General features: G+C 37.0%; 1 protein-coding gene across 2 annotated transcripts in view; it reads right to left on the bottom strand.

Annotated features, from left to right (window-relative positions):
* Positions 1 to 7719: 7719 nt before the first annotated feature.
* The window catches only part of LOC119694827 (transcriptional repressor scratch 2), a 36493-nt gene continuing 26701 nt past the window's right edge, over positions 7720 to 17511 (bottom strand). The window contains exons 2-3 of one of the 2 annotated variants that reach the window (XR_007268171.1): positions 9050 to 14278; positions 7720 to 8007 (exon numbers count right to left, since the gene is read on the bottom strand). Coding sequence is in view for 1 of the 2 variants with exons in the window: in XM_048632535.1 (XP_048488492.1) it covers positions 13224 to 14278 (1055 nt within the window). In the remaining variant the exon portion in view is untranslated. Of the gene's footprint in view, positions 8008 to 9048; positions 14279 to 17511 lie in introns of those variants that run through there. The other variant, XM_048632535.1, reaches the window with a different exon arrangement.

Below are 17511 nucleotides of genomic sequence, written 5' to 3'. Positions count from 1 at the left end.
TACTCTAACACGGAGAGACCGACACACATAGACACCTACAGCTGTAAAACTTATCGATACCCTTTTTGAGTCGGGGGTTAGTAAAAAAGTATCTAGACCTGATGTTTTAACAACATTAGCATCCAGACCCTGATGTCATGTAACGTGTGACACTAGTATTTTCTAACCTCTATAAGAATAACAAATACACATTAAAAGGCATTCATTATCAGGTACGTTTTTTACCAGAAATATAAGCAATGTATGTTAATGGTTAGAAATTAAGTACCTACTCACCAGTATAAAACGCTGCTCTTTCATAAACATCGTATATATTGACTAATACTTCTCCAGCCTCATTCTCCGCCAAACATCGTAGGTAAACGCTGTAAATCACCTGTCTAGCTTCGCTGCGAATGGTTTTATTCATTTTCACCTCGTGAACAAACTCAACAATCCACAAAACTCCAAAATTAAGCAAAATTCGATTTGTTTATACAGGAACAGGGCGAGTTTAACATTCAAACCATAGAAACAGACCACAAATCACAAGTTTTTTTTTATTGCCAGGTTTAAATCTGTTTTGTTCCAAAAACATTAATCTCTACTCTTTTTTGTTCGGCTATAGATACAATGTTAATAAAAAATCGCGTAAAGCTGTGTACACACCGGCCAACGAACGCCCAACGAACGCCAACGGTTATCCCAACGATGGATATTTATCATACATAATACAGGGCAGATTGCAGCAACGAAGGCCAACGAAATCCGTTCGTTGGCCTTCGTTGGCCCGCTTCTCACGCCCATCCCGGCGCTGACATGTGCCAATGAGTTCTTAGGAATTGAAGTACAATGTGCGCGATGTGCACGATTTATACAATCGCACTGTGAAGGAAAACATCTTGCACATCAAGATTATACATGATTAAACATCCTAAGTGCATTGTACTCATTCAAAAACGGCGATACCAATCGCGTGAGTTGAATACCAATGTACCTACCGAGAAAAGCGGGTGACTCGTGTCACCTATGACTACCCGATTAGGTTGCGGCTGTTTCCGGGTCCAATCTTTGCCGAAGTCATAGAGCAAAAAAACAAAAATGAGTAGAACAAAAGAAAAAGGAAACATTAGAAAAACGATTTTGGCGGCTTCGGATAGGTATAAGTTTTAAAACTAGTTAAAGAATTTCGGAATAATTCATTAACATTTAGTGTGGGAAGAAATTGCTTGCTGACAATAATAAATTTTGTTCTATAAGTTTTTTTCCGATAGTAATAATATTTGTGTCTTAACGCTTATGTGCGAATATAAAACGTGTACCAAAACGGCAGATATAAGACGGATCATGCGGCTGCGACGCGGTGTGGGCAGTTGAGGTAAGTTTAGTTCACTATCTTATCTTTAATAGTATTTTCTTTACACATCTGAGCAGGCGGCTTCTTAACCGAGACATCTGTTGGTCCTTTGACAATTTTACAGTAGGTAATAGTGTTAATTATCTGTTTTGAGAGCTATTGACTTAGGTTTGACTCTACTTACGGTTGAGGTCCCCCTCTGTAGACTATGTTGACTGAGGGAAACTGATTGGTACTGAGACACGCAGAGCTTCATATTGTGTCGATGTCCTTGGTTTGATATCCGGATGAGAGTCTCGGTTCTTGGATGTGGAACGTTGGTTTTTGGTTTTCGGATTTTACCATAGTCTCCATCTAGAAACGATCTAACGTGGAGATTATGTTATAGAATCATAATTTTGTCCAGAGAAAACTTAAGTGCTTACACCGTTCTTATTGTCTTTACATTTAATTTTGCAATAGGATAACAAATTTTATTTTACAAGCTATGTGTCTGTGTCGGCTATGACTGCTGAAGAGCCGACAACCGTTGAAGTAGACAAATTTTAGAGCGCAGACCAGATTACCTTTGTCTCTGATGTACCCTCTTTTGCTGGACTGATGACTTTGAACACGTAGGGAGTCGATAGAGGTTTTATAAGAAAGTCTGAGAATTAACGTTCTGTGGCAGTTCTTGACGCCTGGATCACATCGCATTCTCGATGACGAAAAACAAAGTTGCTGAGCACTGCAGCGCTAACCACTAACGATCTCGTTGTATTGAACATTATTGAACGTATCGATTGCATGACAGCTCTTGTTCGTTAGTCTCTTATCAAATTAGAGAATCCTCTAGGGAGGCAGGCTTCGAGAAAATGCCTACGGGCTACGATATCCTTCGTAGCAACATATCGGCTACGAAAGCCTACGGCGTAGCAGCGTAGCATTATTCTCATAGTTCGGTCTTCTATCAAACTAAAACTTTTATTTTAATTGATTCATGATGCAACTACCTAGTTATATTAGTTAAATAACGGTCACAACTATAGGAGTGAAATAAAATACGAATTCAAGTACCTTTTACTTTAATGAATAACCATAAAAATTAAATTAACATGAACAAATGTACAGCAACTTAAAACAAAGTTTACAAGCCGATACGACTTTATTTGCCCCCTGATATCGCTAAGGAAGAGTTCACACAAGTCATACAAGGGCATAAATTAATATATTTTTTACGAAAAATGAGTCAAATTAGTACACTCACGAGCAATGTTAAAGTTCCAGTGACATGTGGAAGTAAATGCCAGGTGGAACGGAACTTTTTCCTTGCAAGTGAGTGTATTATTTCTTATTAAAATGTATTTTTGTCGAGATCAAATTGGGATAGCTTTATTGTTTACAGTGCACAGTTATAAGTGGATCCTTTGTACTTAATTACAAAAGCAATAATAGAAGATCGGCTCATCATGGTAGCGGGGAAATTCTCAACCACCTTGCCGTAGTCGTCTGTCAGTGTCGCGAAAATTTGTGAAAAGTTGAGTCTTTTAAAACAAATAGGATTATGCATTGAAAAAAAGAGTGGTTGAGAATCGGCTTCTAGGTATCACTTGAACTTATGAGTAGAAACTTTCCAAACAGTGTTTTGTTATTTCCAAATTTCATTTTCGTAAAATTAATGATACATATTACCGTGTCTACGGATCCACTTAAAATATTTCAATTAAATCTGTGTCACTGAACCCACATTTTTCATTGTACTTTAAATGAGTTGGTATAGAGGTAGGTACCTAAAAACATTCATGGATTTTATCTACTTTAAATAGCTTCAATATTTATTTTGCAATTATCTTTTAGTATATAGTACGCAGGTAGGAGTAACTAAAGATATTATAAATTCAAGATGGATAATACACTCATGAACAATAAAAAAGTTCCACTTACAAAATGTAGAGACCAGACGACAATTTTTTTTTAAAACATTTAATTTAGAACTTAATGTAAAGTACCTTTTTTACGTTTTTAGTTGGTAATATTTTGATGCTCTGTTAAATGTATTTCAATATTGCAGACGGCGTCATTGTACTTTCCGTGTATTAGATATAATTATGTTGCTATTGTCACTAGAACTTTTTCATTGTTGGTGAGTGTATATTTCGAATATACTAGCATCCAAACAAAGAAACCTGAAACATTAGGTACCTACAAGTAAGTTGTTAGAATATGTCACGCTATACCTAAGTACTGTTACGAGGATGATAGGTAGAATTAATATGTTTACATTACCTACTCGTTTGTATGGTTGTTTGTTGGATGTTGGGCATTAGATAGTTCTCTTATTTTAACGTAGATAATGCACTTACCTTAAAATGACTGCGCTAAATAATAAGTATCACACTATTATTTTTCTTTTAAATCATAAAGTCGTTGTATAAGTTGCTTTTTTGCAATTGGAAAATAAAAGGGGATGACTCGACATCCCTTGTAAATTCGTGGGAAAATGTGTTGTCCCCATATTGCGAAATTCACGAATTTTTAAAAGTTTATTTTACTAAGTTGTTTATTATTGTTCAATACCTACAACCCCATTTCGTCTTTCTATATTTTTTGCTTCATATAAAACGTTTTATTAAAACTTATCAAACATATACTTTAATAATTATTGGACTATGCTATAATATTATAAAGCAGCAAACTTTTCGAGTCCTTTTTATTCTGAAAGGGTATCCTTTATTTTAAGTATTCGCTAAAAGATAAATTTATAGTGTGATACTTATTAAGCAGCTTATTGTAGTCTCAAGCCATAAAAAAAAATTCATCACTAGTTTATGAAATCATATAATACTAACGAATTTAAATAGCAGAGAGTCGAACGTATATAACATAACTAATTAAGCATCTACGATTTGAAAATTACGTTCTAAAAATTTTACACGACATTTCTACGAAGGTGGACCCTCTAGGTAGTATTTACCACAAAACAGCCGAATAGTTAAACCTAGTGTAAGTAGGTACATGAATACTTGCCTACTTATATAGTTAGGTCCACATTATGTTAGTAGGTAGTTAGGGGTGCAAATCTTTACACAGTACTTTAAGCCAGTGAAAGTTGTGATAGGCCAAGACAAGTATTTTTAATAGAATTAAGATGATTGCGGAGAGTCATCCATCAAGATTAATTATTTTATTATACTTAGAAGCTGCGTTTAGTTGTTTTTATTGAATGGGACTCAATGCTAGGTGATGTTGTATGAAACACGTCGAAGTTACACCAAATATGTTTGTGTTAATGTAAAAACATATCTTTATCATAATCATAGTAAGGTGTTTTGACGCATCTTTGATAATCAGCTATGAGAATACCATGAGTTGCTCACAGAATCACAAAGGTAGCTGGTATGCAGTACACATTGTGCATTGCACGTGTCAAATAAAGGTTAATATTTCTGCTGCTGCTGAATCTATAATAACACAAAATATATTTTTAAGTAATATGTTTTCTCTATATATTGCTGTCTTGGTCTATTCTCTGGCTTTTACAGGCGGTATTTTATACATTATTAAGTATTAGTATTATCAGTGTATTCATAAAATTATTGACACAACATTCAACCATACGAAAAAATAATATTAAGTCGTTCATATTTTAAACATAAGAAAACTAGAATGATGTGCCTCCGTAATTTATCCTCAAACATGCCTACCTAAAGTGGTATAGTTCGAGGGTTTTTGTGACTAGTACAATAAAATGAAGTATACCTAATTTTATTTCCATGCTAGCGGTATGGCTACATCGTATTTTGGTAAAATAAATACGTTTATGTGTGAGATGTCCCCACATATTATTAAATTTATATCCTATTAGGTGTGACCAATTTATAAAAATACGTGCGTGTTATTTTACAGGTTATTAACTATTTAATTGTTGATAGTTTAAAATATGAACTACTTACTTAAATTATATTTTTGAAATTAATATTGTCGCCATTTAAAAGCATGGTACAGATATTTTTTAATTATCTCGATATATTATTTAATTCATGCAATATTATTTACTAGCTCTGTAGGTACTTTTGGTATATAATATCATTGCTTATTAGGAAGGAATAATTGAATTAAAAAATTGACTTGCTACGTTTAGAAGGGTTAGTAATTTATTAATGTACATTATTTAAGTTCTACTGTAGGACTGTCAATTATATAGTCTTGGAAACTAGACTGTGTGGTCTGTAGTTTAATAACCGAAATATATATAGATAGGTAGATTATTTGGCATAATTAGCCTAAACTCGTTTCGATTCAGAAAAATAAAATTTGTCTACATAGCTTTACGTTACAACAATAACAAATGTTAATGAAAGTGCCAGTTCTTTCTTGTGTCCGAGCGACATAGCTCAATAGTCAATAGTAAACATTAGTTTCAGTTTGTGTCAGTAATTGATACTGCTATTTTGACAGTCCTAGCTAAAATATTTTTAAAATGGTTAAATTACTATGTTGCACTACAAATTATAACGAAGCATTCAAATATTTTTACACAAATTGGTCATGGATAATCAACGACTAAGTACACAAATTTTATGTAAAACAAACCAAACAATTCCGTGTTTACATTTTGGTCGTATTAAGAGAAGCATAGTCAATTGGAACTTTGGCTTTATTTAACAATGGATACAACAATGTATTCGATCACATTCAAATAGGCTTAAAAGCCTATTGGCGATTATTTTCAATTGTAATGTTAATCTTCCTAATGAGAGCTGAGACGAGGAGGTAAAGTTTCGGTTAAAAAGTTATTTTCATCAGCGTTTCCGCCCAAACAGTACCTACACATATTTTGTCTATTGAGATATTTACCATACTGACTTAAGACCGAAATACAGCATCGAATATCAGATATCATTAGGGAGACTGACCTTATCACAAACAAAAATCACACAAACAATCACATCTAATAAATAAGACCAGAACTTGAATTCGCCGGGCGCTGGTGGCTTAGAGGAGGCGCAGTGTATATAATATGTATCTACACTATCATGTCTATGTACCTATAGGTTACCTAGCACGCCACAAAAATTACATCACCCTGTGCCATCAGCGTCCAGTTCACAACACTGAGACAACACCAAAATTCGGTAAACAGATCCAAAATTTCTTATTTAAATATATCGCAGTATATTCGAACATCTCCACTGACCGCACTGTGTATTCTATATCTACATTTATGTATCACTATGTTTCTACTCACTTCACGAAACTACGCATCTGATCACATTATATAATCACCTCTCCGACTACGGCTATTGTTTAGTATATATATTATATAATATGTAAATATGAAATATATTACTTTGTTACATAATAACTAGTGACTACACGACTACGTCTACAGTGAACAGTGAGATAGAAAACCTTACCCGAGTACAGGGTTATTGCGTAGGCGAGACCTATTACATTCTGTGCTTATTACATGCATGGGGAATGGATGTAGCCTCGTTACTATCAACAGCCATGTCCATTATCCATGTATGTAATTAGACACAGTGTTAATAGGTAAATATTATAGTCTGAGCAAACGGCTAGTTGCAATGGCAGCCGAAAGGAAATTGCACAAGATATACACAAATATGAAAATAATTCATGTATACCCACTTGTACAGAGATTCAATGGTGCACGATTCCAGTAGCGTTAATGCAAGCCTTGTAAGTACTTAACTATGTATACTTAAATACAACTGTAGTTAATGAAGAATATCATTTATACGCATACGCATAGATAGGTAATAGTACAAATAAATTATCCATAAGAGTTTTCATTTAAGAGCACTTTTGTTAATCATCAGTAGGTATGGTTTTCTCTCTAAATCTGTACCTTCTAACTTTCACTTTTTAGGCAGTTAATTTAGTGAAAACCTTGTTGAATCAGCAGCATAATATTAGCAATTAAGTATTTATTTTATAACAATACTAGAATATTTAGAATAACCAACGGGCTTATGGCCATTCACACAAATTCCTAGTGCTTTCAGAACGGTGCCAAACAGACGTTAATAGATAACTTTCGGATTCAATATAACGGCACTGTATTTTATCGGCTTAAAAAAATCACACATGAACGTCAAGTCAAGCTGAACTTGAATATGGAAAGTACCCACTTAACTTCATGCTTAGGTTTACTCAAGTGAGAAAGTGGATGTTAGGATAGATCTGATTAATAATAATAAAAGATGGAAAATTATATCATTAGAGATTCTTATCAAAGCCGTAGGGGTTCTCATTTTATCATCTATACAATTTATCACCAATATATTATAAAATTATTTTCGTCTTAAATTAATATTGCTTATTTTTTTCAATTTTAACACTTATATCAATTTATTTATAAGTAAATGTTAAAGTATCAATAAATTTCGTTGTAGGTATAGAAAAAGACGACCCGTTCTGACATTTTGATAACAACATTTCGTTACAGTATGAGGTTTAATGCAGTAATTTTCTTATGAACTTAAGCTTAAGAAATGTTTTCGTTGTATCTTTAGTTTACACAAAAATATTCGTTGTACCTTTTTAAATGGACTTTTATTTGTAATACCAACATCACTTTTCAACCCTTTTCTCATAACGAAATAAACGCCTAAAAACTGATGAGTCTGATGATTTATAACATACTCAGATAACACGACTTCAATCATCTATATGTCGCAGCCGGATCGTATAACCCGCCGTATTACATGACGGCTAGCCGCATTACAAGACAAGGCCGCTTTGTAATGCGGCGGATCAACGTTTAGCCGTATTGAATACGGCTGAATGAAAATGCGCCGGATTGTATTCGACATCATACGTCATTCAATACGGCTGGCCGTTATGTAATACGGCGAGAGATTAGCCGCCGCTTTGAAAGATTTTAGTTTTGATTTTTAACACTCGTGGCGCTGCTTAACATAACAACAATAATGGCGTTGGATACAGATATTTGATGATGATTAAAACGAAGAAATCGTGTTAAATATGCTAGTAAACAGTACTTCAAGAACAATTTTCACTTGAAATTAAATAATTTCTATTCCGATCAATGCGGTACAGTGAAAAACTTACAAAATATACATATAACGCACATCAATCAGCTAAAGTGACCATGGATTCTGCTGGTCGGCGGATTTCCAGATAATACTACTGGGTCAAAAAATATAAATGTGGCCGGCAAAGGTTATTTGATCTTGAAGAGACTGCGACGAGGCAAACGTAGTGTGGGACGCCCTCAGGCTAGATGGGGTGACGACTTGCGAAAGTTGGCTGGTTATGATTTGATGTGGAATGCTGTAGATCGCATCCAGTGGTGTGCTTTGGGAGAGGCCTACGTCCAGAAGTGATGTTGATGATGAAGAATAATAATTCCGAAGATCCTACACTCCGAGTAGTGCCTATTAACAGTATTTTGATACTTTAATGGAAATCCATATGATAGATTTACTCTATTATGATTACAAAAATCCTTCACCTGTAATGTAATGCTTAGTATGGACATGGTTACTAGGGTAACCATGTCCATACTAAGGTAATTGTAGGCAATTCAGTAGTAGTACGATGCGGCTAAACGTGGGCCGCCGTATTGAAGAACGTATTGAAATGACAATGCGGCTAAACGTTGATCCGGCGCATTACAAAGCGGCCCTGTGTTGTAATGCGGCCAGCCGTAATGTAATACGGCGGATTATACGATCCGGCTGCGACATATATATACTACGTAAATTTCAAAACTATTTTTACGTAAATTATACTAAACGTCTATAATACGTAGACTTTAAATTTAATGACCCTATCGCGAAGTCAAAACGAAGTAACATTTACGAAGTAATTAGTGTCAAATTCAATTTTAATTTGAATCCGAAAATCGTTGTCAAAAACAAGTTTGCGATAGAGAGCGACAACGGTAGGTGACATAGCTACCTATAACCGACATAGTCTTGTGGGATACGAGTAGTATGCAGGTATTTATTAAAATTTAACAATACGTCACCGTAAGACACCGTTTTGTAAAGTACTTGGAAGATGGTAAGAATAATATTTATACCTATGCTAGCGAATACTATAATTGCCATAAAGCACTATATTTGTGATGTGGGAAAAATAACAGGTATCAGGCATTTATTTTTCATAAGTTTGTAATTAACTCTGTACCGTTTGCGAAGCTTACACGGAACAATCATGTAAGTCTTTTTAATAACTAATAAAATATGGTCTTTTATCACCAATGGACAGTCTAAATGTACTTAAGTTTCCCCTTCCGCAATATATTCAACAAATTATAAATACATAAATATAATTAATATTGCTTTTGCATTACTTTAGTCTTAAAGTTATTGCTATTTTAGGCTATACCTATGTACCTAGTATAGGATATAGTTTATTGCTATTAGAAACTAGGACCTATTTATGTATACTTAGCTCTAGTTGTAGTTGCACTAGTTACTAATTTGGACATTTCGTTTTAAGTAATACTGACTAATGAATATACTTTTTTTTAAATATAACCTAAATTATTGCTTATGAATTTCACAAACATTGCTTTTAGTTTCTTACTTCAAATATTGCTTCAGCGAGGCGCTAAATATTATGAGTAACAACTTTATTGTTTTTCTTCTATCTTATTAATTTTTTATCTGGTTTTAAAAAATATTTTCCTAAAATTGTGCATGTTTCCAAAATATCACGCAATATTTTTTTTTTGTTTTTTGAAACTGCTTTCCAGCGGTTTATTTTAACTTTGCCATCTCAGAATGGACTCTAAGAAAAAAACCATCGAAATAAACAGTTTCATCTACTTCTTTAGTATATAGATTCTTTATTTATTTAGGTACCTAAGACTACGGAAATTGTAAAGAAGGGCATCTTGTACAGAGGAGTCTATTTACATCAAAAATGTATATTTAGTATGTATAAGATGGTTTCCTTAAACAATTTTTATTTTAGCGCTAAAATGTATCAATAACGTTAATATAAATATTTGAATAAAATATCTCGATTATTTTTTCATAGCAATTTTAAGACTTTCCTACTTACGACAAGGAATATGAAACTTGAAGAATGCAAGGAGTACCTACAGTATGATCTACTAAGAGGGGGTAGAAGTGTAAACATTTTTAAGATTCATGTAACTATCTGAGCAATCGCATTTTTTTTCTTGGCATTTCTGTATATTATGTACTTACGTATACAGGGTGTTGAAGAATGGGTATATATAGTAAGCTGAAAGTGGGTGAATCAAGGGGTCTATTCTATTCTATTCTATTCTCTGTGGGGGTGTTGAAGGGGTCATTCTGAATAACTTTGTTTCGGTAATAAATTTGCATCCCGATAGAATGAACCGATGAATGAATAAAATTGAATGACCAGCTGGATCAGCCCTTTTCTGTTTACAATTCCACTTTTGCAACGTGTAAGGTATAGGTAGGTGATATTTGGTTTAGGGGCCTATGGATAGCCCAACTTGATAGTACTTATAACTTATGCATCTGGTTTGAACTTATTAAGACGCATAAGTCGCAACCAGCCGCGATAAATTTACGATTAAACTTGTTTTTTTATAGAAGTAATGAGATAGTAAAGTAGTATCGATAGAAAAACAACTCCGCACCTAACATTCTAGCAGAAACAACTTTTAGTTTGATTTACAATTTAACAAAACTTTCAATATCCGTAAAACAATAATATATTTATTTTTTTATCTATTCGATGTTTTATTCGTTACTCTGTCTAATAACAGTACTCCAAAGCACCAAAAATATATTTTAATACTACAAAATTTCAATTTAATAATCCATAAATCCTATCATTATGTAAATCCTACATTAATATTGCTTATTAATTTACTTTATATTGCTTTTTTGCACGCGCAACGATAAGGCCTATATCTAAAAATAAATGAATAAAAGTGAACATTAGGAATTATTTATATGAGGGTAGATTTATATTGTGGCACTACATACTATGACTAGTAGGAATATATGGGAAAAGGGAATATAGCGACTAAAAATTATAAATAGAGCAGTGCCTCCGCAGGCAAACGAAATAAAATCGTAATTATACCTCTCGAATATATTATATTCTATTCAGAGAGGGGGCGAATATATTCTTCCGGTAACTTTAAAAATATATTATGTTTTTTGTGATTTTTCAATATATATTTTTCATAATTGACTGGGAAAACATATTTTCACCGACAGGGAATTGACTAGCGAGGCACCAAATAATAATTAACGTGTGGTTTTGGCCTTGTAGAACCGTTTCATAATTCCATGGCATTTTTTTTTCGGAAAATATGTTCTAATATAAGTTAATAATTATTTTTACAATGTTTATAATTAGAAGTTTATTGTTTTGAAATGGCTGTGAATACTTTGATGTACGAGTATACCGCATTCTACAAGGCCCTACGCTCTACAGGCTACAGGGCAGCTATCCACAAACTAATCCGATGCAAATTATAGAAGAAATTAATGTTAATATTGAAGTATTTTTTTTACAAAACATTGACCTTAATTTTCTAAAAAATGCATCGAAATAAATTGTATTATTAGCTCTACCGATTTCTACCACAGTATACTCAAATACAGTGAATTGTCTCATAATCTCCTTTCGTTTATTTGTTAGCATTGTTCAAGCATATTCACTCTGAATATTACAAAGGTAGACTTTTACTTGTATAAAAAAATCTATATTCGGTATTCGGATAGATATCGAGTAAGATGTTTGATGCACTCATATACCTACTGCTTTTATAAAAGCATAAGTGCCAGGATTATCTATGGATAGGTAGGATTTAGTCACTGTATTTAAGCACTGTGTATCTATAAACGTAACGTCGAAGCCTGTTGCATTGACAACGTTGCGCGACTTATTTACGATCTACATTTATTATTGCTTTTGAATACCCATCACCGCGGGCGACTCTCGCCCGCACTCGTTAAATCTAGATCTGTTAACCCTAACTTAGCCTACGTTATATTATTGCCAATTTATTTTAGACGTGTCCATAAACACTTGCTCTAAAGGCATTCTCGAAGGCACCCTGCAGCGACCCACTTACGAATATAGACGTCAAATGGAGACTCGTGTTTATCCAATACGGATAATGGTGATATTTTAAGTACAAGTCAACGACTTTTATATCAATCTTGAAGGCTTTTTTATATGTACTTAGGGCGTTTTATCTTTCTTATATATTTCTAAAATAGCTATTAGCTTGCATTTCGAACGCGTGTAATGATCGCCGCGCGGCACCGTTAAGTTACAAAAAGGAGGGTAACTCATTACGGCCCGGTAATTGATACGCGTGAGTCGGTCGATACAAGGCAGGGGTGAAGCGCGGCCCGCCATAGCCTCAGTTTGTGAACATAGTGTCGGTTCTACTAGCTGACTACATGCTCCTCGTGGTCTCCGCGGTGCTGGAGGCGCGGGGAGCAGGCGCGGAGACGGCGTAAGGCACTGCCGGGCGCGGGGACTCTCGGACGGATAGCTCGGCAGAGCCGCGGGGCGCGGGGCGCTGTCGCACTCCTCCCCACCTCTCCTCTCCTATCCACGCTACACTTACCGACTAATTCTCTAACCTACTTAGCGGTTGTAAAAATCACCTACAAAAGATATTCGTTTTTTCATTCACTTTTTATAATACTTCTATGTGTATATGGGTATATTTTATCGACAAGTATATGTACAATCAAGTTTAAAGTTAGCGGGACGATCGAGTGGCGGCCTAGTGCCTGCTACGGGGTCGTACGTGATTCGTTGTTCGCGAAACGTTGCTCGAGTGGAGGCGACGAGCGCCTCTACAAATTTGTAAATTCAAAGTATAAGTCTAAAAACTAAATTCATATGATTAGTAGATTGGGTGCGGCTGCGGCTGCGGCTAGGCGGGCGCGGGCGAGGCGGCGCCGTCGTCGCGCGTGCACGCCGACTCCTGGTGCTTGTTGAGGTAGCTCTTGAGCGCGAAGCTCTTGTGACAGCGCGAGCACTCGAAGTTCTTGTCGGAGGAGTGCGTCTGCATGTGCGCGCGCAGGTTGGAGCGGTCCGCGAACGACTTGCCGCAGTGCGCGCAGCCGTAGGGCTTCTCCCCCGTGTGCGAGCGCAGGTGGCCCTGCAGCAGCCACGGGCGGGAGAACAGCTTGCCGCACACGCCGCACACGTGCGACAGCTGGTGCGTGAGCACGTGCATGGCCAGCGCCGGCATGGACACGTACGCCTTGCCGCACTCGGCGCAGCGCTTGGCCGCCACGGAGTCGAGGCTGCGGTGGGTCTGCTTGTGGCGCGACAGGTTGGACGAGGTGGCGTAGCGCTTGCCGCACTCACCGCACGTGTACTTGCCCTTGTGGCCCTCCGCCTCGCGCGGCTCCACGGGCGAGGTCACGAAGTTGCGCCGCTTGGAGCGCCCGTCGCTGACGAAGAACGCGTCGTAGGTGTAGGCGACGGTCTCGCGCGGGCGCTCGCCGGCCGGCTCGGGCTCCGGCTCGGGCTCGGGCTCGGGCTCGGCGTCGGGCGGCGGCGGCGGCGGCGGGGGCGGCGGCGGGGGCTGCGCGGGCGGCGCGGGCCGCGGCGTGCTCAGGTACACGGCGTGCTGGCTCAGGTCGAGGATGGCGTGTGCGGCGTACAGGTCCTCCTCGGGCCGCTGCTCGAGGCAGTATGGCCGGTAGATGTCCTTCTTCTTGGGCGGCAGGGAGAGCACGGCGCCCGTGCTCGTGTAGCACATGGCGATGGACTTGCCGTTGGTTGGGGCCGGGGGCGGCGGCGGGGGCGGGGGCGGAGCGGGAGGGGGGACAGAAGAAGACTGAAGCTGCAGGTGGAACAGGGGCGAGGAGTCGGAAGGCGTGAGCTGCAGAAGGGCGTAGGAGACAGGCGGCGCGCCGGGGCTCAGCTCGCGGGGCCGCACCGCCGTGAACTGAGTGGAAGGCTGCTCCTCGGTGTAGCCTGCAAACAAAACACTATCTTAGACTAAAAGATACATCAATAACAGATAAAAAACTCAGCTTCATAAATGTAATCATTTAAGACGGACGTTATACCAACTGAAAACTAAACAGATTACAGAAGTGACGGTATTGGATATGTATGGTATAAGTATGCAGACAATACAACAAGTTTGTCGTAGTCAACACTTTAAAACGATGGAATCCGAAAGTGAATTTCAGCTTGCTATGCAATATTTACCACTCAGGCTCATATGTTTGAACTTCGCCCGTAGCTTGAATGCAGGGCTCTGCCGCATGGCATGCCCACACTATCGCTTTCAAAATGTTTGTTGCCAACTGAATACTGACGTGGAATTCTTCGGCCCAGTTGGCGCAGCCCCGCGCAGCCGTTTGTAATAAAGTTTTGAACTTTGTGATTCGGTTATATGCAACGGCTCTTTCCTCGACAGAATATTACCAAGTATACAATGTTTTAGATTGCTTGCAATTTGAGATAGTAAAATTGATATTATCGTAATAAAAGTGGAATTAACCAAAGCAAAGCCCGACTACCTAATACCTAAATCAGTTTAAAGCTTCTTGTTTTGAAACATTATGATTCAGGACCTCAATAATTTCGCGATGGAGTCATTAGCCTTGTAATATCGAACATACAATACATTCGTTACATAATCATACTCGTATGTGTAAAGTAAGAGTCAACTCTTACCTAAGCTACTAGCAAATACATTCTGAATTTCTGACCTACTCCTGAAATACACGACACGATTTAAGTCGCAAACGCCGCCAGCCGTTTCCAAGTTGAATTCTGGATGAATTTGTTTGCTAATATTGGCAAACGCCTCGCTGACAATACACAACTGATTGGGTGACGAGCTGACGAGTGTCGAGTATGTCGTATTGGAATTTCTGAATATTGGCTGATGAATATTAGTTTGCGCGCGTCGGCTGCCGCAGAGATTTACTAATGTGGCACATCTGATCATTTCGAACGGCGGTTTACGCCTCAATGTGCTGGCTCCCTATCGCGAACTTATTTTGTCAATGATTTATACTTGGGATTCAAATGGTTTTGAATTTAACACTAACTATTTCGTAAATGTAACTTCGTTTTGACTTCGGAATAGCACAAATTTTTCAGGTGACGTCATTTTACGTCACGTTAACATTAATTCGACAAGGTTCCTACATAATAGAAACGTTCAAGCCTCGAATTCACTAGGGCACAAGTTCTGAGACTGTTACAGAACATCTACGGTGCGTGTTCTCAGAACATTTTGGTAACATGTCGTGATACACAAGTCGCGCACGCGTCCACACTCTGCAACAGCGGTCGCTAGACCTAGTAAAAAAAATATACTCTATGCGCTAGACTGATGTCGCAGGAAGTTCTGTCTCGCGAGCCAAAACACGGAACCTGTTCTGCGACACGTAGATGTCGCTGTATAGTCGCGTGCGACGTCGCAGAACAGAGCGCGACGTCGCGGCGACACGTAGTCGACATGTGCCTAGACAGATTCTGCGACAATTTGTCGCCTAGTGAATACGAGGCTTCATCCTAAGTAAGGTCAGCTTTTATGCTTTGTCAAACTCAAGAACCGTCAATCTTTGTATCAAGTATGCATATCTTTAGCTACTACTAGTCATAGAACCACGCGAACTCGGGTGACCATTCATACTCAATGACTACTAGTGAACTACAGAAATGAAAAACTAAGCAATAACCCGATTTTCAATTAACTATTTAATAAGTCATTATGAACTGTGATATAAAATTCACTGCAATATGAAGTTAAGATTTATTATTTATTTTAATTTATTCATTACACAATGGCAGGTACATTTTTGTAGGATCATAAGATCGCAGTAAGTTATCTGCACACAGTTAAGTAAGTATACTTACTAGGAAGTTATTAAATGTCTGTGCACTGTGGCTACAGCATATGAATATATGCTCAATATATTAACTATTAAATAGTATACCTTTTATCATATTTTTATAACCAACATTATAAAATGCCGTAAACAACCATTGCTTCAAACATTCATGAAAAAATATGTAATAGTAAAAATAATACTGTGTTGACTACTATGGTACTTACTTAAAGGATGATGCAAAATTTTAGTACCCGCCACCAATATATTAGTTTAAAACGTTATTGGATAGCTCTTTGTGATCTAATCAAAAAATATTAAATCCATTATATAGTTCCAAATATAAGTCTGTTCAGAAATAAAAAGTCTTACTATAACATGCCAGTTGTAGACGAATGGAATGCGTGTATTGTTATTGTTTCTTAATTAACTACTGAAAATCAACACTAGAAATCAAGAGAGGCGCCATTCTTATTCATATTCTATAGAATAGAATAGAATACTACTTTATTGACTAAGGGCTGATTTTTCAATTCAGATAAAAGTTATCTGTAGAATAATTCTGATGCTGTCACATCTGAATGTTTGTATTAGACAGTGACAGCAACAATTTTATTATTCCTCAGATAACATTTATCTGACCATTGAAAAATCAGCCCCAAACAGAACACAACTACCAATTTATACAGTGGATATAACGGAATAGGTGACCTTATCGCTAAAAGCGATCTCTTCCAGGCTATAAGAAAACACTTTTTCAATGATATTTCACATTAATCACTGATATTACTATTGGAGCGGGTACCTACTAGATTTCATACAATCTCTTGCATCATCATCATCATTTTCATTTATTCAGAATGCTACAAACATTAGTTATCGAGGTAACAATATACAAACATATTATATATTGATTTTAGGAAAATCAAGCAAATCTTTATCATAAATTTATCTTACGTGGAACTCTCATGCTTTCGTGAATATATGCTAAGTTCACTTTCGTAAACAAGATTACCTATGCTCAAATAAGATTAGGCGCCCAGCTATAGGCAAGTGTGAGCAGGGGTTAAACACACAATTCTGAGTATACAAAGACTAGGAATTTCAATATACTGAAGTAACTACATAACTGGTATGAAGTATAAAATAAATTACTCTTATCACGTTGTATTGTTCCGTCTTTCTAATATAATAAAATAACGATATATTTGGTATTACACAAGAAATGTTAGATGAATGAATAAATTCGAATCATCATCATCATCATCATCATCACCCAATAATCATCCACTGCTGGACATAGTCCTCTCCCAAGGAGCGCCACAACACTCGGTCCTCGTCCTTCCTCATCCAACC

This window comes from Plutella xylostella, chromosome Z (assembly GCF_932276165.1).
Source record: "Plutella xylostella chromosome Z, ilPluXylo3.1, whole genome shotgun sequence".
NCBI lineage: Eukaryota > Metazoa > Arthropoda > Insecta > Lepidoptera > Plutellidae > Plutella > Plutella xylostella.
Note: the sequence above shows the minus strand (reverse complement) of the source record. Positions and strands in the feature narration are given on the sequence as shown.